This window comes from Carcharhinus amblyrhynchos, chromosome 14 (genome assembly GCF_965287045.1).
Source record: "Carcharhinus amblyrhynchos chromosome 14, sCarAmb.v2.hapA, whole genome shotgun sequence".
Lineage (NCBI taxonomy): Eukaryota > Metazoa > Chordata > Chondrichthyes > Carcharhiniformes > Carcharhinidae > Carcharhinus > Carcharhinus amblyrhynchos.
Window position 1 is genome coordinate 40,209,613 of NC_137337.1, and position 27,533 is coordinate 40,237,145.

The 27,533-nt window shown below is 39.2% G+C and overlaps 1 protein-coding gene across 1 annotated transcript in view; it reads right to left on the reverse strand.

Moving 5' to 3' along the window:
* Positions 1–709: 709 nt before the first annotated feature.
* exoc5 (exocyst complex component 5) overlaps positions 710–27,533 on the reverse strand; it is an 80,875-nt gene continuing 54,051 nt past the window's right edge. Inside the window, exons 11-18 of the mRNA XM_080202759.1 lie at positions 26,306–26,515; positions 16,617–16,764; positions 16,276–16,384; positions 12,246–12,366; positions 10,909–10,995; positions 8,710–8,818; positions 5,955–6,170; positions 710–2,904 (exon numbers count right to left, since the gene is read on the reverse strand). Of these exons, the coding sequence (XP_080058885.1) occupies positions 2,716–2,904; positions 5,955–6,170; positions 8,710–8,818; positions 10,909–10,995; positions 12,246–12,366; positions 16,276–16,384; positions 16,617–16,764; positions 26,306–26,515 (1,189 nt within the window). The 3' untranslated portion in view covers positions 710–2,715. The remainder of the gene's footprint in view (positions 2,905–5,954; positions 6,171–8,709; positions 8,819–10,908; positions 10,996–12,245; positions 12,367–16,275; positions 16,385–16,616; positions 16,765–26,305; positions 26,516–27,533) is intronic.

Consider the following 27,533-nt stretch of genomic DNA (forward strand, 5'->3'; position numbering starts at 1 on the left):
TTCTCCAAGCCTTCGGGTACTTTTTTTAAAGCACGACTGTGTCACAAACATTCTACTTCTTTTAGTCGCATGCAACGGGTAAACAACTCATGGCACAATGCACAGCAACATTAGAAGCAGCTTTACTAAGCTTATTATTTGTCACATTCACCCCCAAGTGATGGAATCACACTGATTAGTAAATACAAGTGTAAAAAACAGATTACATTCCTGTTGTGTCTTACTATACCACCTAAACCCCTAAAGTGCTCCTAATATAAATAACTTTGACTAACAGGGCCTGCTAGGTCAATAAGAATTAAGTGAGGGAAAAGCTATTTGTTTCAAAATCTGAAAGCAAGTCATTTGTAGAACATGATTTCTCATAATCCTACTGTACAGAAGGCCATTTGGCTATCAAATCTGCACCAACCAGAATCCCACCCAGATCCTCTCTCATAACCCCATGTTTCACCCTAGCTAGTCCTCCTGACACCAAAGGGTAAGTTAGCATGGCCAATCAACCTAACCCGCACATCTTTTAACCCGGGGGGGGGGGGGGGGGGGGGGGGGGGGGGAGAACCGGAGCATTTACCAGAGTTTTCACAAACTACAGCTACACTAAAATAGTAACATTGCAGAGCTGCTGTCGGAGGTTGAAGCCAAAATGTGAAATGATCTATGGTTCTGATCATCCACAGGAGGGGGAGGGGGGGGGGGGTGGAGAGAAATATGCTACAAATGCAGCCTTATATCACTTATTAAATTCATAATCAGTATGAATCAGTGTGTTTACAATCATGTCTGCACATTGAAGATCATGTTCTCAAGGTTTATCTGGCTTCATCATACCTCATTGCCTAAAGTTCTCTGACCTTTGGTGCTGGCCCACAGCTTTAGCTACGGGTTCTTTTGACATCAGCTTAGTCCAACTTTCAAACAAAAGGCTGCAACTCTATCGCATATTTCCATTAATCCAAAGCTCATTTGAATAAGTCATTCCAATTAAGCAATTTTAGCGAAAGGAGGAAGTTTAATTCAGATTCAACAACTTTAAGAATTTACCCTTAAAATTGTTTTAAGAAGTTTACTCTTAAATTAAAGGGTAAACTTCTAGAACTACTACATGTCTCTGAGTCAAAGATTGTAACGAGGATACATTTCCAGCCTACACTGCATTACTCCCACTAATTCCAATATACCTGTTGTTAAGTGGCCTGGCAAGGAAGTCAAATATGGGGGAAATCAAACATATCATATTCAATAAATTAATTTCAGAAAACTCAAGACAGAAATGAACCTCAGTAGGTTTGACTTTCCTCCTCTTCAGCGAGTTTTCTTGCCTTTAAACAATATTAGATTTGCAGCCATCAGGAGGTTTAGAAGTTATATAATGAAAAATCATGTCTGGTTACCACGACAAGTGGCATTTCAAATATTAAAACCATTTGTCCTGACCATTGAAGAACTGTTTAAATTGGATAACTTCTCTTTCCACTGTATATAGATAACAACATCCAGGATTATTGACAATAATAGAAATAAAGAGAAATACTTCACTACGTTGTATAAGGGGGCGATTGCAGTTTAATGATGAGAAAGCAACCTTTACAATTTAACCATCAGTGGAAGAATTCTTCAGTTTTCCACCACTCATCATTTGTAACTCTTTGCTCTTCATAAAGAGGAGGAAATACTGCACAGGATGCATGCGAAGAAAATTATAGTTAATACAACCTTTTGGAAATAATGCAAAATCAAATTCTAGAACGTCAAAAAATACAAAATGTAAAAAATTCTGACCATTTGTTTATAGTACTTTGAGTCACATTGATGAACAAGATTTGCTCAGAGAACAATTAAATTATCTCCAAAATAATTTGAGTTTTTTTGCAATTACTGATGATTATGGCAAAGATGATTAAAACTCACTCACTTTAAGAGACAGAAATGCATTCCCCCATTAACTTAGAAGAGCAATGACATTCAATTCTTCTTTCTCCTTTAGTAATTTTATTACCACAGCAGAGAACAGCAACATCAACACCAGAGATGGCAAAGGTAATATGTAGTTCATCAATACTAAAGCTAAGTTAATTTACATAGGAATGGCATAACAGTGATACATTGCAACTTCCTCAATCCTTAGCCCATTTCCAGACCAACAAAATAACCCATGAAGCAATAACTATGTTCGATATGCCAAAGCACCTGCTGTAGCTGTTTAATCAAAGACCTGTATAAACAAATATACTCCTATTAATATAGTGTTACATCTGTGTACAGCAAGAGGAAATAAATCCATTATACCTGGATAAAACACTGTACATTTTCTTCAAACAAGTGTTTATAGAACTGAGCTTTAAACTTATTCAGTGCTTCAACAACCTCCCTGATTGTATTTAGTTATGAACGTAAATTTTGTAACATATGCAAAACTTGAATAACGTTAGTAGCTTCTGATAGGTTCAGCTCCAGATAATGTTAGAGCATAAATTGTGCAAAAATATGACTGTTTAGCTTGGATTAACTCAGCCTCTGTTTTTAATGAAACACAGTTCAATAATGGCTGCCTTTTAATGATGTCACAAATATCCCAAATATATTTGTAAATGGCTATCTAACAGGAGTTGGAATGCCCTGTACTTAAAGCTTCCAAAGTTCCAAACAGCCTAAGCTCGAAAAGTCCAGCACATCAAGCTCGACACTATATTCTGCTTTCAAAAATCAAGGATTTCAGCTGAAGTGACGACCAAGGCGTGCTGATCTGTAGTCGGACCGTAACTGCACAAAGGCATGAAGGATGTTCTTGTCAAGATTAGTCAGATGCTCTCCAGAACAGACCTGCTTAAGGTTGTCAGGTGCTACTACCAGGAGATTACAGAGTGCATGTAGCGTGTCAAAAAGTTGCAACACCAAGGGAATCTGTAAGGAAAAGGAGAAAACTTGCAATTAAACAAGGAGTTTTAAGTCTAGAGAGAGCAAATCACATCTTTGGGGAAAAAAAATTTATAATCTGAAGGATACAGAAGACATGTGACCAAAGTGGTTTGGACAAAAAAATTTGTTCTCTCTTCCCCAAGAGAAATCCACAACCTGGAATCATTTCTGGGAAACAAACTTTTTAGATTTGGTGATGATTAAGCATAGAATCATAGAATCTGTACAATGCAGGAGGCCATTTGGCCCATCAAGTGCAGCAACCACAATCCCACCAAGGCCCTATCCCTGTAAACCTACATATTCCCCCATGCTAATCGCCCTGATACTCGGGTCAATTTAATATGGCCAATCCACCTAACCCACACATCTTTGGACTGTGGGAGGAAACCAGAGCACCCAGAGGAAACCCACACAGACATAGGGAGAATGTGCAAACTCCACAGACAATAACCCGAGGTAGGAATTGAACCCAGGGCCCTGGCGCTGTGAGGCAGCAGTGCTAACTACTGTGCTTCCATGCCGCCCCAAAAACGGGATAGCAGAGAATGGTTTCAATCCATAGACCTCAGGGTTATGGGCTCAGCATGTTTCCACTGCGCCACTCTGCTATATGATTGAGAAGTGCTGACAGAAGAGTGCAATAGCAAACACATAATAGTGCACTTTACATTTAAGTATAGATGAATACAGTAGTGAATCTCTTGTGGAGCTTGTGATAAGTTGCAGGATTTCTTTTTAGCAAGGGCAAAATGTTACAACATGAATCATAGCACATACAATTCTGCTAATGAACATTGTATTCTTCAGATTACTTGGATAAACAAGGGGCAAGCTGAGAAAAGTCTCTCTTATGAAGTTAATAGCAAAGTTTTTCAAGAAATTTGGTACAGAAAAACCCTGGCCAGTTTCAAGTTTTCATTGACAAGAAGTTGTGATGTCTGGTGCATTAATGCACCAGCTTTTTGAAAGCTGATTTGTTTAAGATATGCAAATAAAAGATGTTTACAGAAATATTAAAATATTTCAATAGTTAAGTTGTGAAAATAGAATATCAGATTCTGGCTGATTCAGTCTGTTTCTGGTCAATGATAACCTCCCAGATGTTAATAGTGGGGGATACAGCAATGATAAAGCCACTGAATGCCAAAGGAGTGGTGGTCAGATTCTCTCTTCTTGGTAAAGGTCATTGTCTGGCACCAGTGTTATTGGTCACTTATCAGCCCAGCCTGAATGGTGTCCAGGTCTTGCTGCATATGGACACTGACTGCTTCAGTATGCAAAGAGTCACAAATACTGCTGAACAGTGCACAATCATCTGCAAACATACCCTTTTGACCATATGATAGAAAGAACATCATTGAAACAACTGAAGATGGTTGGGCCTGGGACATTGCAGCAAGAATGTCTCAGGACTGAGATGACTGACTTCCAAAATTCACAATTATCTTTTCTTGTACAAGGTATGACTCTGACCACTTGAGACTGTTCCAACTGATTCCCCTTGACCTCAGTTTTACTCGGGATCTTCTATGTTACACATAGTCAAAAGCTGCCTTGATGTCAAGAGCAGTCACTCTCACCTCACCAGTTCAGTTCATGTCCATGTCTGGACCAAGACTGTAATAAGGTCAGGTGCTGAGTGGTTCTGGCAGAATCTAAACAGAGTCAGTGAGCAGATTATTGGTGAGTAAATGCACTTGATAGCAGAATATATTCCACTTTCCATGACTTTTCTTAGATGCTACATTCTATCCATTTTCTTGTGTGCCTCAGAAACAGGACAATAAATAAAGATCAGCTTCAGTAAATAGAGGCCTTCGAAGTGTGGATGCTAAAACATATGCTTAAAATTCCCTACAGAGACCGTTAACAATTGAAATTGGAAGAACAAAAAGAACTCTTAAAAGTGACATCCAGAAACAAAGTTAGTATTTCTGCCTTTGGTCAGAGATGAAAAGTTAACAGCGATTTCTTCTAGAGGGCGAAGTGGCAGACAGAAGGGAGAGAAGTCCACCTAGGCATAGGATGATGGGATCAGACAGCTATTATACAAGAGCCACAATGGATTTGTAAGCATGGCACCAGACAGATGTGAGAGATATACAATGTCAGCAGTTCTCCTGGTAGGAGTAGCTACAAGCAATACAGGATAGAAGGATTTGAATAAGTTACATATCAGGCAAAAGTCTGTCACCTTAAGAGAAAAAAATCCACCATTAGCTTTTCAGCAACTTCATACTTCTATAAATACACAGTTTCATTTTCTTCTGTTGTATTTATAATGATTTCAAAAGTATACTGTAATAACAAAATAAAGTATTGACTTATTTTGATTCAATACTTCACATTTCTATATATATTTCTTGTTGTAAATCCCTCATATCAGCCTGATATGCAAGACCATCTGGTGATACAAGTATAAAACTGCTTCAATTAATTTACTGAAAATGGGGCAGCTCTGTCTGATCTTCAATTTTGAATATGGATTTGCTGAATGTCTGCATGGATGCATTTAACTACTTTACATAAATAATTTTCTATGATTGCTGATTTACAAGCAAACAGGTGTTTGGATTAAAGGCTTTTGGGCAACCAAAATTTTAGGTGCTAATGTAATATACTCCTAACAACACTGCATGACTTCTGACCAATTAAAAAGAACCCTTACAATTTATTATTATTCAGTAAAAGGCAGTGCTAACTACCAAAGTAGACAGTAATGAAAATTCCAATAAATTTAATAGAACATACATCTATGTAAGTTAATATGGGGAAGGTATTCTAAAACTAAACTGTTCATTATTATTAGAAGCCACTTTTCTACGAGATTTGCATTGTGTTGGGGGGGAGGGGGGAGAGAGAGAGAAATTGTCAAGAGTAAATACCAAAATTTAAGTTTTAAAAAAAAAGTTTCCATACGCAACCGAATTATTTAATTTGAATTCAGAGAGAAGAAAATGGTACATAATCAAAGGCAGTGAAAAGTACAAGACATGTTGAGACAATAAGTTAATATTAAGTGTATACAACACCTTAAATTCTTTGGCACACTTCCGATATTCAGCTACATCACAGATAGCCAGCATGCCACCCATTGAACTGTAAGTATACTGCTGAAGGTGCTCGTGAATTAGACGATGGAAGCGAACTCCAAATTCTGTTAGAACAGTATCCACATTCTTTCCATCCATTGAATTTCGATTTTTTTCTACTTGCTTTCGAACATAGCCACAGACTTTGACACAAGCCTACCCAAAAAGATCAAAGTATGACAATAATACAATTTATTACATTCTATTACGAAATGGAACATAATATTCTATGCTCAATGCAGTTGCTTCAAAACTGTATAAAAATAAAACATTTAATGTTATTTTAAAATCAGTTTCAAAGTTGGTAAATACTAAGGAACTTTTAACTTGTAATGATTTTCTTTTACTTGCATGATTCAAATCATTAATGAGCCAAACAGAGCTTTAATTTTGAAACCAAAATTTATGTATATCTATACTGAATTTTTAATAATTCTACCTTCAGGGATAAGCACACCAACACTTGTGTACAAAACATTGATCCCAAATTAACAAAGACTCATGGAGCTGTTTTACAATCAGACTCCTGCTGGGATTTATTGCTTGATGTGTTTCTAAAGCAGCTGTTCCTGTGTAAGCAACAAAATTATTGCAAACCCTGGCAAAACATTGTCACTTCTATCTTGGGATCACTGCATAAAATAGTCTTTGATGTATACGCTATTACTATAGAGGCTAAAACTACACGTCAATCCATTACCGCCAGCTAGTTGCATCAGACAATAATTTTACTTTTACTTTACATGTAATGTATGTATAATAGGTAATGCATTTAACTAAGCCAGTATGAAATTGTGCATTTTGAAAATTCCAAATGTCCACAATTTGCAGATGAAAGTTCAGACTGTGAACAAGTAATGACTCAAGATTAAGCCATTTGCCTTGCCTCTTGGGGAAAAGTGAAGTATTGGCCCCACCAGTTTCAGGGGGGATAACATTTTGTGGCAACATCAAGCAGCTCAAACAAAGCACATTAGGGTCTGACAGTCAAAAATCTGGGGTTTCTAGGGATCATCTATCAATATGATACATTCAGGGAAATCCCAACAGGAACTAGTGATATAGAAAATGCAGCTCTTCCCAACTTTTTACTTAGGAAATATCATGCCATCTAACTAGGTTGCATTCTAATTCCAATTATAGAAATGAAAGCAATGTTGTACTTCACAAGCCAACAACAGTTTGCCATACTGAACTTATCCAACCATCCTGTACTACAGTCAGCAGCAGGCTTTTGAAAGGACGGCACAGTGGTTAGCACTGTTGCCTCACAGCACTGAGGACCCTGGTTCTTAGGGTGACTGTCTGTGTGGAGTTTACACAAAATTTCCCAGTGTCCATGTGGGTTTCCTCAGGGTTCCTCCCACAGTACACAGATGTGCAGGTTGGGTGGATTGGCCATGCTAAATTGTCCCTTAGTGTCCAAAAGTGTGCAGGTTAGATGGATTAGCCATGATAAATGTGCAGGGTTATAGTATAGGGCAGAGAGTGGGTCTGGGTAAATGTTCTTTGAGAGTTGGTGCAGACTCCTTCTGAACTGTAAGGATCCTATTTTGTGCTTATACAGAAGAAAAAAAAGTGAGCTAATTCTACCATGTTCACTGTCCAAGACAGGAGCAGCAGATACTGTGCAAATTATAGGAAAAGTACCACCCCTTCAGTCATCAATAATCTTTCCAGATATTGTAAGATAATATAACTAATATTGTCTCCTTATTTCCTTAGAGAGACAATATTGATCCAATCTACTGAATGAAGAGTGCTACCAACACAGCATGACTTGTTTGATCAAACTTTTGCCTTAGTAAGACTATCAGGTTTTCAAGCTCCATTACAGGAATGGAGTCATAATGTAGATGATCAGTTCAATACTACTGCAGAATTACATTGATCGAAGTGCCACCTTCTGGATAAGACACTAAAATGAAACATGTTGTCGTAACTAAGATTCTATTGCACCCTTCAATGAGCAGATTTTTTTTAAAGAGATGCGGCCAACATTTTATCTCAATCATTAAAAAGCAGTTGATGTTTTGTTCTTTGCAGAACCTTCCTGTGTACAAACTGACTGATGTGGGTATGCCGGCGTTGGACTGGCGTAAACACAGTAAAAAGTCTGACAACACCAGGTTTCTGGCCAGAACTCTCCATTCACCTGACGAAGAGGCAGTCCCCTCGAAAGCTTGTGAGTATATTATCAAATAAATAGGTTGGACTAAAACCTGGTGTTGTCAGACTTTTTACTGTACAAACTGACTGCCATGCTTTCTTGCATAACAGTGATTGTAATTCAAAAAAAAAACAAATTTTAGATGCAAAGTGCTTTGGAACATCTCAAGCATGCAGCAACTATGTAATGCAAATTCTCTCTTTCTCATTCTCTGTTTCTCATAAAACACAAAGTAAAACAAAAGGAAGGTTAAAAAATGGTAAACAGATTCAAACCGAAAGCAATAACCATGGAAATAACTGATTGCAGATCAGTAATTCCACCCTAAGACTGTCAGCACAATCTTTTGACACAGCACAGGAATATATCCCAGAAAAGCATCTCAATTATTGTACATATAAATGTTACACTTAATTCTCCTGAATTGCTGTGTCAAAAGATTGTTTTATTATGGATGGTTTACAGATACATACATTATGGATGGTTTACAGAAACATACATTATGGATGGTTTACGGATACATACATTAGTATATTGAATTAGTACGTTGTTTTCATCCTCAGGTTTGAAGTCTGTCTTTTTCTGTTCCACACTCAGGATGTGTTTCATGTGTCCAATCATGCAATTCAATGTCCTTCATAAAAAAAAAGTAGTTATTTTTAATGAGATACAGCAGTTACTTTATTCAACGCTGGTACATTTAGGCAATTTTAAAAAATGCGAACAAATAATATATTTACTGAAGTAGTGTAAATTGCAACATAAATTGTGTAAAAAGGGTTAACTTTTGAAATATTTATATCAATAATATAATAAAGTTCAAAATATTTACTTTTGACTTCCACAATAACAAAATATACAATCTTCCCAGAATTGTTCCAGAGATGAGATAGATTCTGTGCTGGCACGGGTTGATCTTGACTATTTTTATTAGTGATCTAGATGATATATTTATGTGTCTACAGGTTTGCAAATGAACAATGAAAGATTATGAATATTGGACTATACATGATATCCAAGGTAGATATGGGGGGATTCAGACAGGCAAATGATGTTTAAGCTGGTAAAGTGCTGTGTTATATATGTAGACTGGGTAAATAAAATAAAGTTCACAAGAAGGCTGACTACATACTGCAATGAAGTTACTGCAAAAATCTCCTAGTTGCCATACTCCGATGCCTGTTTGGGTACACTGAGGGAGGATTTAGCATGGTCATTGTACCTAACCAGCACGTCTATCAGACTGTGGGAGGAAACCAGAGCACCCAGAAGAAACCCACACAGACACAGGGAGAACGTACAGACTCCACACAGGCAGTGACCCATGCCACTTCAAAGCCAGGTCCCTGGCACTGTGAGGCGGCAGTACATCCCTCAAGTAAAAAACACTCATACTGATAGATGCTGATTTGCTAAAATCCTATAATCAAAAGCGGATTTATGTTCTCAGTGGGGTACTATAATACTTTGTATAATACTGGATAGAATTAACAGGGCCAGAGTGATCTCCCGGGCTGGTTCTGACTGCCCAAGTTTCCCAGGATTGCTTCCCACAAACACCTGGATTTTTCAAATCTAGTTTCTTGCCTCTTCCAAATCTAATGGCTTTAGGTGAGGCAGCAGTGCACATACTGTGTTTTAAGTTGTGAATTAATTAAGTGGAAATTGGTTGGATGGGCTGGAGATTTTTTTCCTGTCCATCACGTAAGACTTCAGTTGTGTGGAACGACAGAAAAACTAGGATTGTTCTTGATGCAAGGAAAGTAAAATTGAACATTCCTGTTAAATCTTAAATTATGGGTTTTGATAAAGTAAATGAGGAGAGGTTGTTTATACTGGTAGGTGGATTGGCAAATAGAGAACACAGATTTAAAACAACTGGAAAAGACCCAGTGGGAAAATAAGTTTTTTTTTAAAAACCTCAGTTATAATCTGGAATGTACTGCCTGGTAAAGTAACAAAAGCAGACACAATATTAATCTTAAAAAATAAATTGGATATATGGTCAACAGGAGAAGGCTAGGATAGACAGCATGGGAATGCAACTAATTGGATAGCTGCTTCCAGCAAACACACCTGGCTGAATGTCAAATTTTATGATTCTGGAACCCTAAATTTACAAAATAGACCAATGCACCTGCATCCAATTTAGGTATTGCCAAGGATTCAAAAGTCCAACCAACTGGAAAAAATGTTGCTCATTAAAAAAGGACATTTCAAAAAAACCAGCAAGGATCTGGAGGAAGTAAAAGAAATGCTAAAAATATTCACTTCACAGCACATGGTCCTTTAATAGAATCTGAAATCATTAGAACACATTTACCATTGTGCTTCCAAATATAAATGCAAAATGCACTGTAATCAAATTATACCAAAGATTTTTCAGATAGTTAGCTACTGTAGAGCCTTCAAAATCTTAATTTGAAACTAATTTCATTCTAAACGAAAACGCACTGAGAATTTTCAATTACCCAAACTTTAGAATCTCCCATTTGGATAAAAGGCTTTCTATGGTACAAAAAGTAATTTTTATGGGGAGAAAAATGTTTATTTTGTTTATGGATTAAGCAGCTTAATAATGACACTATTTAGTGAAAGGCTCTATCCAACAGATGTCTGATGGATGATTAACCAAACGATAATGAGATGCTGTATAGACAGATGAAAAACTGTGGGGTTTAATGACATCCCTGATACAGCATGTTGCAATGAATTTATATTTACCTGTCAATCCCTGTATCCAGTTTAACTTCCATCTGTTCAATCACTTCCTTCTTCTTCTGCAGGCACTCAGTGAGTTTAGGAGAAGAGCTGCAGGTAAAGCAAACATTAACTTATCTTACTGCCCAGATTTTGAACTGGCGTAACTCCTCAAACGGAGGGGACACTGAGGAAAGCCCTTCGTTTTTGCAATTCTTATGATAAAAGATCTTTGTCAGGTTTTTGAAACCAACCAAAATCCATCACTTTCACAATGGAGATTTGGACCATTTACTCCAAAAAAAATTAGATTCCACCATTTGACCCCCAGACTCAGTTATTGGTTTACAAATAATTAACACTGTAAATGGAATTTGAAATAAGTTCCTGTTTCCAACTGAGGTGCAGAACAGAACTTGCTGGAAGATATGCGCTGCAAAATTCTTAATAGTCCTAATACATTTGGCTTTCAAATTACATGTTCCAAATTGCTGTTGAAGTGATCTCCACAAAATGTTGTTCATCATTCCCAGAAATTTGTTATGAGCCTTGAGGGTGCAACATATTCACGAGTATGTACACACTTCATATGGGGAAGGTACCCAGGGAAGATGTGTTATATTTTGTGCAGCAGGTGGTCAGGAAGGCGAATGGGATGCTGGCCTTCATAGCAAGGGGGATTGAATATAAAAGTAGGGAGGTCTTGCTGCAGCTGTATAGGGCATTGGTGAGGCCGCAGCTGGAGTACTGTGTGCAGTCTTGGGCGCCGCACCTGCGCAAAGATATTTTGGCCTTGGAGGGAGTGGAGAGGAGGTTTACTAGGCTGATACCGGAGTTGAGCTATGAGGAGAGGCTGAATAAACTAGGCTTGTACTCATTAGAGTTTAGAAGAATGAGGGGAGATCTCATTGAGATGTATAAGATGATGAATGGGATGGATAGGATAGAGGTGGAGAGACTCTTCCCGCTCAAAAAAGACAGTAGGACTAGGGGGCACAGCCTCAAGATAAAAGGGGGGCGGTTTAGAACAGAGTTGAGGAGGAACTTCTTCACTCAAAGGGTGGTGAATCTCTGGAATTCTCTGCCTGTTGAAGTGGTGGAGGCTGCCTCGCTAAATACTTTTAAGACGCGGGTTGATGGGTTTTTGATAAGAGAGGGGATTAAGGGTTATGGGGAGAGGGCGGGAAAGTGGAACTGAGCCGCGACAGATCAGCCATGATCTTATTGAATGGTGGGGCAGGCTCGAAGGGCTAGATGGCCTACTCCTGCTCCTATTTCTTATGTTCTTATTGCGTGAGTTCCATATGATTATTGGCAAAATTCAGTGAAAGTGTTCTAGCCAATCAACAAAATTCTCTCACCTTATCAGTGGCATGAGGTGGTCATTAAACTGTTTGTCAAATAAATGAAAAATAGTATTTGCTTGTTGTACAACATCTAAAAAGTAAAGAGGTGCAGTCTTGGAATCTGTAGACGGGATTGCTGAGGGAAATAAAAGACAACATGCTCTCAGCTTTCAATCATGTATAAAGAACCAATTATCAGAACACTAATTAAATATTATCTGTTTTATTAATTGCCTAGTTCATAGAAGCAGGCCAACTTAACCAAATTCATTAAGGAGATAGACAACTATAGACTCAGCCTAATTTCAAATCACTACAAAATGATGAAAAACAATTTACAGATGACAACAAGGTTTCAAAAACAGACCTTCCTATTTCATGCATCTTGATTTCTCAGAGGAAGAGATAACTCGAATAGAATGGGAAATCACTACATAACATAGTTCATCACAACTTCCAAAAGGTTTTGGATAGTTCCAACCATAAGGTATTAGTTACACTCAAAGCTGTGGAAATTCAAGGCAAATCTTGGGAACAGCCATTAGCTGAAGGGTAGAAAATTGTGTAAAATGAGAGTTATGTTGAATGATTAAGAGAATGAAGAGGGTCCCAAAATAGCATTTTGGTGGTTAAAAGTAGAGGTTAGATGATTGTATAAAAAAGTAGTGATGGACACGTGGGCAGAAGAGACCCCCAGTTTTCATCTTGGAAAGGATGTATTCGAGGTGTGATTTTACTGAGTATTCAAAATCATCAAGGAATGTGAGGAAATAAATCCAGAACAGTACCTTTTGGTTGAGAGTCCTAAGTTCCAATCAGTAAGAAGAAAACTTTGGCTTATTGGGAAGTTCTTACAGATAGAATTTGAAGCACAAATCTGGAAATCATTTTAGAAATTGCACCGCACTGGGTGGCTCGTAGGAGCTTTCTAGATGAATGATCTTGCTGATCCATAACTAACAATTGATCTTGCAAATACAGATTAAAACTCTATTAAAATTAGATTCAAAACTTACAGAAGTCAAAAATTATACAATCACTTGCAATTTATAGCACTTTCAACGTGGAAAAATGCACTAAGCAACTAAGAAAAACAGCGAAACAAAGAGGAGATTAGGAAGGAAATCTCAAATGCCTGCTCAAAGAGATTAATTTTAAAATGAAAATACCTTAAAAAGGAGAGTAAAACAAGCTTATGGAGGAGGGACATTTCAGAGTGGAACCTAGGAAACTGAAAGCACCCAGAAGTTCACAAGAGACAAAAGTTGGCGAAACAGATAGTAGGAACGGACATGGAGTATACATGACAGCCTATACAACTATGAGAGTCATCTCAACCAGTTTGAGCCTCTGACAGGGTCCATCACATCATTCACACACAGATGGATAGGACTGCACTCCTGTTTATTCTTAACTGTCCAGGCATCAACAGAGGTCACCTGCAATGGCTTTTCTTCCTGCTCTGGTAAGGTTGACTTTGCAGTCTCCTATTTCCCATCAACATGCTATCCCTCAACATCATCATTTGGAAGTGTCCACATGTATACGGAATCTACCTCATTAATGTCTCGTTCCCCATCTCCGCTCATTAAAAAGTATCACACTGTTCAAACATCCAGTACTTGACGAATAGAAATTTCAAGCAGATATTGGCAAGACCCAGGTCATTGTCTTCAGGCCCAACTCAAGCTGCTTCCTTGCCACTTGTTCCTACTCTCGCCCAAGCATCTGTCTGAACTTGAGCCTTGGGTGTCACATTTGACTTGAGATGCATTTCTGACCATATATCTGCATCAAGTCACCAACCTATGCTTCTGTATCATCCAACTCCACGCCAAGTTGTAAAAGGATATGGTATGATAGTAATGTTTTTCTCTTTTAATTCACAGGTTTTAAGTCGGTCCGCCTTGTTCTCCAACGAGGGGCATACGCACGATGGGTCGTACTTGGGCTGCTCTTGAATGTTCGAGATTGGCCTAGTGCTTCATGTCGTTAGTGTGTGCTTAAACTGGGACCAGATGCTGGGCAACACGACAGCTCAGTGACTATCACTGTTTGCTGTGCAGACACATGGATTTGGGCCAGTGTCTGTGGGAGTTTGCGCATTCTCCCTGTGCTTGCGTGGGTTTTCTCCGGGTGCTCCGGATTCCTCCCACACCCCAAAGATGTGCTATTAGGCTGATTGGAAGTAATAAATTGTCCCTAAATCAGTTCCCCTCAATGTAGATTGCCATAAAAACAATAGATAAGGGTCATGGGCGGGGGAGGAGACTGGTAATATTAAAATGGTGGCGTGGGCTCGTTGGGCTGAAGGGCCTGTTTCCCGGGCTGTTTTTGTTCTTTGCCATCTCAGTTCATCTGTTGCTGAAACTCCCATCCATACCTATAGGCTTGGTTATTCCAATGATGTTGCTGAGGGGTTTGATAGAGATGAGAAACAGGAGAGTTGTAAGAAATGTCCTTGGGGAACATTTTCCATAAATTTGAGGTCATCCAAAAACTTTACTGTTCATATCCTAACACTCCAACTCCTATTCATTCTGGTATTCATTGACCTACATTGGCTCCCAATAAAACAACACTTCCAGTTTAAAATTCTCATCTTCCTTTTTATGTTCTGTCATGGCCTCTCCCGTCCTTTTTTCTGTAAGCTCTTACTGATCTCTTGTATATCTTCAGTTTTCATCATTCCATTATTGTCGTCTATGCATTCAGTCAGTAAAGCCCTAAACTTTGGAATTCCTTCCTTCATGATACTCCTTAAAACCTACCTCATTGACCAAGTTTTTGATTAATATCTCTATGTAATTTGGTATCTAATTTTATTTGTTAAAACTCCTATGGGATGTTTTACTTTGAGAAATTTAATGTTTAGATGAAAGCTGTTGTGGTTGGTTTTGGTTATAGGTTACAAAGATGCGACCTTCAGAAGGATTTAAACCAAGGATGAGAATTTTTAAATTTAAAATTGACTTGGAATTTGTATTAATCAGTGAGGTTAGATGTAATGGCAAATGTAACTCAGTACAAGACTACAGAATTTTGGAAGTGTCAATATTTAAAGTATATGGAAGGTGGGATATTGGCCAATAGAACACTGGAGGTTTTGAGTCTGATATGAATGAGGGTTTTAGTCTGAGATTAGCTGAAGAAGGCAGGAGGCAGCTGATGGCTTGGAGAAGCAATCAGGCAATCCTTGTGAGAGATTAGATATAGGTTCAAATAGAATGCAGAATTGAGAATGGCCCAGTTAAGCCTGAGCATGCCCTGGGAAGTGGATTGAGTCAATGGTAACAGTGCACAGAAACTAAAGTCAATGGCTTTGTTCTACTGAGTGTTTATACGAGACAGCATGTCAGGCAAGCTGTTTGACCACACAGGTTAATTCAGGAGTTTGAGAGAGAATGAACACGTTAAATAGGGTATTATTAGTGTAGATGTGGACGTTGATTTCCATGGCTTCAGACAGTATCATTAAGAGAAAACGGAGTTGAGCAAAAAAGAACCATGGATAGTCCCCAGTGGAAATAGAGGGGAGGCAGATAGGCCATTTTTAAAGAAGCTGCAAAAAGATACACAAGGCCAAGCTAAGAACCATCTCACTAAGCTTCAAATTCAAGAAAGGGCTTTAGAGAAAGATCACATGATCAGCAGTGCAAAAAGGCTGCAGCGAGGTCAAGGGGGAATGAGGAAGGTTCATCACAGAATGCCATTTATCACTGTTTAGGATCATTTGGGTCTTAAGGATGGAAATCTGATTGGAGTGATTCAAACATGGAGACAGAATAGCAACATGTTCAAGGATTTTAGAGAAGAAAGGGTAGTTAGAGATGTTCTAGTAGTTAGTGTCTGCAGAGAGATCAAGGCTGTTTTTTGGTGAGGTAGCAGTGACAATAAATTTGAAAGGAAGACAGGAATGGTATACATGATGATCGAATCACTTAGAACATCAGCTAAAGTGGGGGCCAAGAACAGAAATTGGGTGATTAAATTTAATGTCAATAAAAAAATTTAACTAATCCATAGAGAAACTTCCATTAATTACCTGCAAGTCCAATTTCTAGAGCATAGTCAATATGCTCAACACACAAATACTCCACAAGAATAGTAAATATTCGAAAAGCATTCTTTGGTAAATCAGAAGAGTCAGACAGCTATTAAAAAAAAAGATAAGAATTAGTAAAAGGAGACATTGTTTGATATAATAGTTATATTGAGCTGCCACAAAGAAACGCTTCTCAGGATAACCTCTCGTAAGTGAGTTCAAAATGGAAGACTGGAAGCCAACAATGATACCTACTATTTGTGACCCACTCAAAGAACATGGCAAAGTTCCAATCTCAAAACTGCAGAACAATATAGTGATGTTTTAAATAACATTCTTACCCTATGACACCTCTCAAAGGCCTGTCTGGTCTCCTGCAAAAGATTGACAACCACCTCCTGTGACAGGAAAGTCTCACCATGTGTGTCAATACTTGGCCCCAATGGTAAGTTGGTACGTTGGCGAATTCGCTCTTTTAGATCCTGAATCCTACAAAATATACATCCATTGTTCAACAAGATCATCCTCAATTCAGGTGTACAAAGATTTACAACTGTACTAATTCATAGCAGAGAAGTGTTTCTAAAAGTATACAGTTAGCAAAAAAAAGGTGCGACTGTACAAAGTCGTCATTTATCATAATGCTGATGCCAGACATACCTATGAGTGACATTTTGTAATCATAAGACTAAGACATAGGAGCAGAATTAGGCCATTTGACCCACTGAGTCTGCTCAGCTATTCAATCTTGGCTGGTAAGTTTCTTGACCCCATTCTCCCGCCTTTTCCCCCATAACCTTTGATCTCTTTACCAATCAAGAACTCATCTATCTTTGTTTTAAATACATTCAATAGCCTGGTCTCCAAAGCCTTTCTTCTGTGGCAATGTATTCTATAGATTCACCACCCTCTGGCTAAAGAAATTCCTCTTCATCTCGGTTCTAAAGGGTTGTCTCTTTATTTTGAGGCTGTGCCCATGGCTCTTGATATCTAATGGAAACATCTTCCCCATGTCCACTTTATCCAGGCCTTTCACTACTCTAAGTTTCAATGAAATTTCCCCCTCTCATCCTTCTAAATTCCACTGAGTACAGACCCAGAGTCTTTAAGTTCTCCTCATGCTTCAAGCTTTTCATTCCCAGGATCACTCTTGTGAACCTCCTCTGGACCCTCTTCAAGGCCAACATATCCTTTCTTAGATATTTGTTCCAAAATTGCTCACAATATTCCAAATGTGGTATTGCCAGAGCCTTTTAAAGTCTCAGCAGTATATCCTTGCTTTTGAATCTGTGTAATACTATAGCCGTAACAAAAGCTATCTTCTTAAAAAGTGAGTTAAGTGTGCAGAATTACCCATTTTGTGCAGGTTGTTTAACACTGTAACTCATGCTCTCTCTGTCAGGGTGAGGTTCTCATGCTCTGTGTCAGCATGTAGGGCTCCAAAGCTTTTATCATGTGTATAAATTTTCATGACCACAAAATTACTTTCTGAATTAGTTAGCTCATAATAACTCCATTGTACAAGTGGAGCTTCCTATCAGTTTGAGGGGAGGTAGTGATATTGTTGCTTGACTAGTAGTCCAGAGACCCAGGTTCAAATCCCACCATAGCACTTGGTGGAATTTTTAAAAAACTCAATGAAACATCTGAAATTAAAAGTCATCATTGTCGATCGTAAAAATGCAACTGGTTCACAAATGTTCTTTAGGGAAGGAAATCTGGTTTGGCCTACGTGTGCCTCCAGACATACAGCAATATGGTTGAGCTTAAATGCCCTCTGAAATGGCTAAGCAAGCCATTCAGTTGTGTTCAATTACAAAGGAAACAAAAAGGAATGAAACCAGACAGACCACCCAGCATCAATATAGGCATGGAAAATGATAATGGCAAACCCAACCCTACCAACACTGAAGTCTTCCTTACTAACATCTGGGGGCTTATGCTGAATTTTGAAAAACTGCCTCAGGCTAGTCATCCTCACAAAATCATACCTTACAGATAATGTCCTAGACACCACCATTCCTGTTCTGTCTACACTTCCCATTGCCTTGGAAAAGCAGCCAGTATAATCGAGGATCCCACAGAACCCAGATATACTCTCTTCCACCTTATTCTGTTGGAAAAATGATACAAAAGTCTGAGGATATGTAACAACTAACTCATGAACAGATTCTTCCCTACTGCCACCAAATCTTTGAATGGACCTGCCCATATATTAAGCTCATCTTTCTCTACAACCTGGCTATGACTATTATACTACATCCTGCACCTTCTCCTTTCCTTCTTCATGAATGGTATGGTTTGTCCATAGATCAAGAAACAATATTTTTCACTCTATACTAATAGATGTGACAATAAAAATCAAATTAAAAATCAAATATGCCCTGTCCACCAGCAGGACAGACCCCACAGAGTGATGGTGACATAGTGGTTGGTATACAGTCAGGAGGGAGTTGCCCTGAAAGTCTTCAATATCAGCTCTAAACTCAGGAAGTCTCATGGCACCAGGTCACACATGGATAAAAAACCTCCTGCTGATTACCACGTACTCTTACCACTAATTCAGTACTTCTTCATATTGAACACCACTTGGAGGAAGCACCAAGGTTGCAAGGGCACGTGATGTACTCTGGGTGGGTGACTTCAACATCACCACCTAGAGTGGCTCAGAAGAACCACCCACAGACTGAGCTGGCTACGTCCTAAAAGGATATAACTGCTAGATTGGGACTGCGACAGATGGTGAGGGATCCAACAAGAGGAAAAAACATGCTCGACTTCATCCTCATCAATCTGCCTTCCAGCAAATACATTTGTCCATTACAGCATCAACGGGTGTGACCACCACACTGTCCTTGTGGAGACAAAGTCCCATCTTCACACTGATGATACCTTCCAACATGTTGTCTGGCATTACCACCCAAGTTAAATGGGATAGACTTCGAACAGATCTAGCAACTGAGGACTCTGCATCCATGAGATACTGTGGACCATGAGCAGCAGCAGAATTGTACAACCAGAATCCATAACCTCATGGCCCAGCATATTCCCACTCTACCATTATCACCAAGCCAGGAAATTAACTTTGGTTCAATAAAGAATGCAGGAAGCAATATGAACAGCAACTCAAGGCATTCCTCATTTTGAGATATCAACCTGATGAAACTAGAACACAGGACTACTTGCATGCTATACAGCATAAACAGATGGTAATAGGCAGAGCTAAACGTTCACCCAACAGATCAGATCTAAGCTCTGCAGTCCTGCCACATCGAGCACGAATGATAGTGATCAATTAAACTCACTGGAGAACGAGATTCCACAAATATCCCCATTCTCAATGATGGAGCAGCCCAGCACATCAGTGCATAAGATGAGGCTGAAGCATTTGCAACAACTTCAGCCAGAAGTCCAAATGGGATAATCCATCTCAGTCTTCTCCAGATGTCCTCAACATCACAGATGTCAGTCTTCAGCCAATTCGATTCACTCCATATACCAAAAAGTAGGTGGAGGCACTTCGCACTGCAAAGGCAATGGGCCTGACAATACTCCAGCAATAGTACTGAAGACTTGAGCCGCAGAACTTGCTGTGTCTCGAGCCAAGTTGTTCGAATACATCTACAATATTGGGATCTACTCAGCAACACGGAAAACTGTCCAGGTATGTGTTGTACAAATCTAACCCAGCCGAGTATCACTCCATCAGTCTACTCTCAACCGTCAGTAAAGTGGTCATCAATAGCGCCACCAAGTGGCACTTACTCAGCAAGAATCTGCTAATGGATGCAGAGTTTGGGTTCCACCAGGGTCATTCCGCTCCTGACCTCATTAGAACCTTGGTTCAAACATGGACAAAAGAGCTAAATGTCAGAGAAGAGGTTAGCGTGACTGCAATAGTGCAAAATAAGTTTGTGTGGTGCCTTAATTATGGTTAGAACAGTGTTTTAAAGTGCAAAGTATACCATTTACAGAAAGCTTACATAACATGCTCGACAATTCTGAAGTCTGTCTAGAATTAAGTGAAGCATTTTGAAACAGGTGACAAGTTTCCATCAGCATGGATGAATCGAAGCAGAAAAGGGGTAGGTTGACCAGACAGCACTAGAGCCTCCAAATGCATAACCATTTTTTGGGTGGCTTTGCAGCACTGCAAATACTAAGACATTGCAATGAGGCAAGTTAGTAATTGCATGTGAATCAAAACACTGACTTTTCATCTAAAAAGAAGTCGCTCTTCCATTCAACAGAATGCAGAGCTTAATATCGGGAAACAAACTTCAATGTACACAGACAACATAAACACACTTGAGCAAACTCAACAACTTTAAAAAAAAATCAGCTGCACTAAATTACAAATTAGTTTCTTCACACTTCACTGTACTGCATTTTCAAATGCTTTTTCAAAGCACTGTCCCTTAAATTTAATTATGTAATTGTACAGACATACCAAGCATTACAAAAGGGGACATAGTGATGGAGTGCACCTGCTGTGCATTCAGGTCATGGTATTTAATTAGATAAATTCATAAACGCTCTTCATGTATAGACAAGCTAAGCTGGTTTCTAGACTCTTCTGTGAAATCCAAATTGGATGTCAGGCCTGAAGCAAACTCAGTCACCAAAATAATCATTAAATTGGCACTGTAAATGGCTGCCTATCAAAGATAAGAAACCTTTATTGTATGAATCTGATAAATTGTTTGATTGCAATATAAATGACTTGAGTAATAAGCATATTAACAAAGTGCAAAGAGAGGGAAATGCAGATTTTCATAGATTTGCCCCAGAAAGTGTAATATGAGCAATTTATGGAAATATTTTATGGGACTGAACCCTAGTTACCACTCAAGCTAGAACTTCCATTGAAAATTATTTTTCAAAGGAGGAAAATGATCACTGATATGGTAATAAAAAATTTCTACAAAGGGACACTGGCCAGGGAAGTGGGGGATCACGCAAATGACCCAAGGGCAGGAATGAAATCACCAAACCATTCTTTTGGATTGACCCACTGCATATCACTTTCACTAGATGAGTATGACCCAATTTAATCATCTGAAATTGTGTTTAACACATCACTCAGTTTTTTGCTACAGGCTTCATAAACTGATTTACACTTAATTTGCCATTGAGGCAGCTTTGATGAGATCATGTACTACCATATTGTATTTCAAAAAACTAAATTACTTTGAATTCAATTATGTTGATGAGGTTAGAAAGATTATCTACTCCAACCAAAACCTTCAGAATAAAACAATTTAAGAAAGCTGTTCGAGTACAGCTACAACACTGGCATCCAATTGGCAATATGGAAAATTGTACAGGTATGCCCTATACACAAAAAGCAGGACAATCCAACATGGCCAACAGCTGCCCCATCAGTCTTTTTCAATCATCAGTAAAGTGATGGAAGAGGTCATCAGCAGTGCTATCAAGTGGCACTGGCTTAGCAATAACCTGTGCATTCACACTCAGTTTGGGCTTGGGCCACTCAGTTCCTGGCTTCATTACAGCCTTGGTTCAAACATGGACAAAAGAGCTGAAGGCCAGAAGTGAGGCGAGAGTGGCAGCCCTTGACAACAAGACAGCATTTGACCAGATATGACATCAAGACACCCTAGTAAAACTGGTGTCAATGGGAATCTGGGGCAAAATCTTCGACTGGTTAGATTCATACCTCGCATAAATAAAGACGATTGTGATGGTTGGGGGCCAATCATCTCAGCTTCAGGCAACCATCATCAGCTGCTTCATCAATGACCTTTCTTCATCATAAGATCAGAAGTAGGGGTGTCAGCTGATGATTGCACAATGTTCAGTTGCATTCGAAACTCCTCAGGTACTGAAGCAGTCCATGTTCAAATGCAGCCAGACCTGGACAATATCCAGGCTTGGGTTGATAGCTGATGAGTAACATTCATGTCACAGGTGCCAGGCAATGACCATCCCCAACAAGATGAGTAACCACTGCCTCATGACATTCAATGGTATTACCATCGCTGAATTACAGCATCCCGGAGGTTACCATTAACCAGAAACGGAACTGGACTAACCATGTAAATACTGTAGCTTCAAGGGTTGGAGGCCAGGAATCCTCCAGCATTCAACTACTCTCCTGTCTCCCCAAAACCTGCCCACCATCAGGTTAAGTCAGAAGTGTGATGGAATATTCTCCATTAGCTTAGAGGAGTGCAGCTCCAACAACACACAAGAAGCCGAACACTACCCAAAACAAAGCAATCCCTATGTCCCACGGTGATATACCTTACAAAGATTCACTGCCTCCATCATAGATATACAGTAGCACCACCAGTTTCTACCAAATGCAAGATACACTTTAGTAACTCATTAAGGCTCACTAGGCAGCACCTTCCTAACCCACAACCACTGCCAACTAGAAGGATAAGGGCAACAGACACATGGTAACACTACCATGTGGAAGTTCTCCTCCAAACCACTGACCATCCTGACTTGAAAATACTTTTCCATTCCCTCACTGTCGCTGGATCATAATCCTGGAACTCCCTTCCTAACTGCACTATGTGTAGTTACAACACAGGGACTTGAAGACAACTCACCACCACCTTCTCAAGACTATTCAGGGATGGTACTGGCCTAACCTGTGAGGCCTATTTTCCATAAACGAATGAAAAAAAAAAGAAATTTAGTCTTGAAGTCCAAAATGTCAAAATTATTTACAGGAGTAAGGCTGACATTTTGAGCAGACCAATCTTTGGTTTTAGAATCAGTGATTGATTATGAATACCATCAGTAAGCATTAGTCACATCCAGTGTTCCCTGCAAAGAATGCATATGCACAAAAACCTGGAAGGTAACAAGCAACAAAAACACAACTTGTATATTCATATAGTACCTTTAATGTAATAAAATGTCCTATAACTTTTCACAGGAGCATTATAAAATAAATAAGGAGCCACATGAATATTAGGGCAGCCCGGTGGCAAGCACTGCTGCCTCATAGCACCAGGGACCCAGGTTCAATTCAAACCTTGGGTGATTGAGTGTGGAGTTTGCACGTTCTCCCAGTGTCTCCCAGGTTTCTTCCAGGTGCTCCGATTTCCTCCCACAGTCCAAAGATGTGCAGTTTAAGTGGATTGGCCATGCTAAATTGGCCATTAGTGTCCCAAGTGTAGGTTAGATGGATTAGCCATGGTAAACATTTAGGACTATGGGGATAGGGTGGGGGAAAGGGCATAGATAAGAGACTATCACAGGAAGTTGGTACATGCTTGATGGGCTGAATGACCTCCTTCTGCACTGTACAGATTCTATGATTAGTTCAAATGACAAAAAGTTTGGTCAAAGAGGCAGGTGTTCAAGTTCTTTAAATGGAGGAGAGTGAAGTGGAGAGCCAGAAGGGTGTTGGGGCTGTATTCCAATCTTTGGAGCTTAGGCAACTGAAAGCACAGCCAATGGTGCAGCAATTAAAATAGAGGATTTTAATTGAGTTAACAGGTCAGAATTAGAGTGCAGATATCTCAGCAAGTTACGGGACTGGAGGAGAATACAGAGCTAGGAAGATGGGAGACCACGGAGGATGTGAAAACACGGATGAGGATTTTAAAATTGAAACGTTTCTTGACCAGGAGCCATGCCATATCAGTGGATGATAGATAACAGGATTTGTGCAAGTTCAGATATGGACAGAGTTTTGTGTAACCTCAAGAGGGAAGAATCTGAGAAACCAGCCAGAAATGTGTTAGAATATTCACGTCGGAGCAAAATTTAACAGTACCACATTTTGAAATGATTGGCCACGTACAAAACATTACACAGAACACTGGTCCAGTCTCAGAGTCACAGGAGTTTACAGCATGGAAACAGGCCCTTCAACCCAACTGGTTCATTACACCCTTTTGTTTTAAAACCTTAAGCTAATCCCAATTGCCTGCATTTGGCCCATATCCCTCTATACCCATCGTACCCGTGTAACTGTTTAAATGTTTAAAAAGATAAAATTGTACCCGCCTCTACTACTACCTCTGGCAGCTTATTCCAGAGGGTCACCACCCTCTGAAAAAATTCCCTCTCTGGACACTTTTGTATCTCTCCCCTCATCTGAAACCCATGCCCTCTAGTTTTAGGCTCCCCTACCTTTGGGAAAAGATATTGACTATCTACCTTGTCTATGCCCCTCTTTACTTTATAGACTTCTATAAGGTCACCCCTCAGCCTCCTATGCTCCAGAGAAAACAGTCACAGTCTATTCAGCCTGTCCTTATAACTCAATCCATCAAGTCCCAGTAGCATCCTCGTAAATCTTTTCTGCACTCCTTCTAGTTTAATAATATCCTTTCTATAATAGCGTGACAGAATTGCACAATATTCCAAGTACGGCAGTACCAATGTCTTATACAACTTTAACAAGACGTCCCAACTCCTGTATTCAATGTTCTGACCGATGAAACCAAGCATGCCGAATGCCTCCTTCACCACTTTGTCCACCTGTGACTCCACTTTCAAGGAGCTGTGAACACGTACCCCTATGTTCTCTTTGTTCTGTAACTATCCTCAACGTGCTACCATTAACTGAGTAAGTCCTGCCCTGGTTCAATCTACCAAAATGCATCACCTCGAATTTGTCTAAATTAAGCCAGTTTTGAATCCATTTATATACCTCACCCTGGATCTTATGAGATTTAACTTTATGCAACAACCTACCACGTGGTACCTTGTCAAAGGCCTTGCTAAAGTTTATGTAGACAACATCAACTACACTGCCCTTATCTACCATCTTGGTTACCCCTTCAAAAAACTCAATCAAATTTGTGAGACATGATTTTCCACTCAAAACTATGCTGACTGTCCCTAATCAGTCCTTGCATCTCTAAATTTCTGCAGATCCTCTCTAAACATCTTCCAACAATTTACCCACCAGAGATGTGACGCTCACTGGCTGCAGTTCCCAGGCTTTTCCCTGCAGCCCTTTTTAAACAAAGGTACATTTGCCACTCTCCAATCTTCAGGCACCTCACCTGTGACTATTGATGATTCAAATATCTTGGCTGGGGACTTGCAATTTCCTCCCTAGCCTCCCACAATGTCCAGGGATATACTTCATCAGGTCCTGCAGATTTATCTACCTTGATGCGCTTTAAGACTTTCAGCACCTCCTTCTCTGTAATATGTACATTCTTTAAGCCATCACTATTTATTTCCCCAAGTTCCCCAACATCCGTGTCACTCCCAACAGTAAATACCATTGAGAAATATTCATTTAGGATCTCACCCATCTCTTGTGGATCCACACATAGATGACCATGTTGATCCTTAAGAGGCCCTACTCTCTCCCTTGTTATTCGTTTGCCCTTTATGTATTTGTAGAAGCTCTTTGGGTTTTCCTTTGCCTCATCAAGACTTGATAAATCATGAAGACTTTAATGAGTGTTAACACCACAAAAACACAAAATGCTGGAAAGGCTCGGCAGACCTGACAGCGTCTGTGGAGATAGAATAAAGGCAAATGTTCCAAGTCAGGACGACCCTTCTTCAGAGTTCAACAATTTCAGACTATAACCTCTGTCCTTTTTAGTATGGTAGCTGTTGGTGATTCTGTCTTCCCATTTACACTTCCTCTAGGCACATCTTTTGTATATTCCTATCTATCTCTTTTCACCTTTCATCATTTAATTTCTCTGATCTTCCACTTTATCACAAACATTCCTGTTTGCTCTGACCCACCTTTTCTTGGCTTAAATACTTATCTTTCTAAGCACTCCACATCTGACCAAGGATCACCTTCCTGAAATGTTAACCCTGCTTCTCTCTCCACAGATGTTGTCAGACTTGCTGAACATTTCTAATACTTGTTTCATTTAAGCATTCTAATCCCTACGTGACCCAATCTATATCAGTGTTTTAATTTCAAAACAATTAATCTTGTACCCAATCTAAAAATTGGGGTAGCAATAACAAAGACCGCTTGATGTAAGAATGGCGAGAATGTCAGAAAATACCAAAAACCAGGCTGAATTTCTTAAAAGTTTGTTTCAAGTAATCCACTTACCCTCCAGAGCCATAGGACCGTTTCTGATGATTTTTGGAATCGTAATAACGTTGCAACACCATACTACTCCTATTTTTCAAGTACCCAGTCTCAATTTCTATATAATTTTCAAGGTATGAAATGAAAATGCCTTTGATCATCTTAGCCAAAAAAGTCTGCTTATCAGTGCCAAGGTCGAACTCTGATAACTTGCTTGCCAAATTTGTGGTCCTGTAGGACAGAAACACAATATCACATTTATTACCTGCTCCCCAACCCTTGCCAACAGTATTCAACCAACTACTAGATAGCATTTTTATTATACATCTTGACCAGGCAGATTTGACTTTCACATTTTCCTTCCATTTGTAATATACTTTACAGCTCGACTCACTTACAAACTCAGCTTAGCAAGCTCTCTGGAGAGTTCAGCTGAGATTTAAATACATAATTTTTGAACACTGTCATGCTTGTTTTAATTTAAAACTGTATTCCACCATTCAAGGCACAGTATATTAGTGGATTGACATGCTGTGCTACTATGCGAGTCTGGGTAATCGGTTAAAAATAAGCCTTGGAAGAATCTGGTGTTTGGGTTTTGCCCTCCAATGTACATATCACATACCATGGAAAAGTGGAAGAAATGCAGGCAAAATATGCAAATATAAAAGCAGTTAACTAGCTTTCATGTTATGAAACAGCAGCTTGAAGTGCATTCATCAACCTGAATGAAGGGGATTAATACTCAAATTTTGTAACTGCAGTGCAAGTGCTGACGTTGAAATGATTCCCCAACAAATAGCAATAGTCATTGTTACAAGGCATCTGCAGACAAGGAAGGCTGTTTATCTTCGGTCAACTATCTGCAACGGCCTACGCATTCCACCTTGCATCTTCCAACTGTGTCATCTTAAATAAGTATTATGCTTTTATTTTTGATTCTATTGAGAAGTCCCATTCCATAAAATTGTCACGATGTACAAAGACAATCTTTGATATCAGTTTTCTTTTCAATAGTTTGAACCACTCCAACCATTTTCCTACACCTGCAGCTTAATTTGAATTATCTTTTCAGCTTGAGTACTGCTGAAAAAGAGAGACATGTCAAAATTTTTCATCTTGCACTCAGGACAGGTGCAAGAATGCCAAATTCCAAGACAGCAACAATTTATACTCCATGAGAAAAGGCTGCTGGTGGTTTAACAAGTTTACTCCAATCGATTGAGAGTTTGCCATGGAAAATGAACCA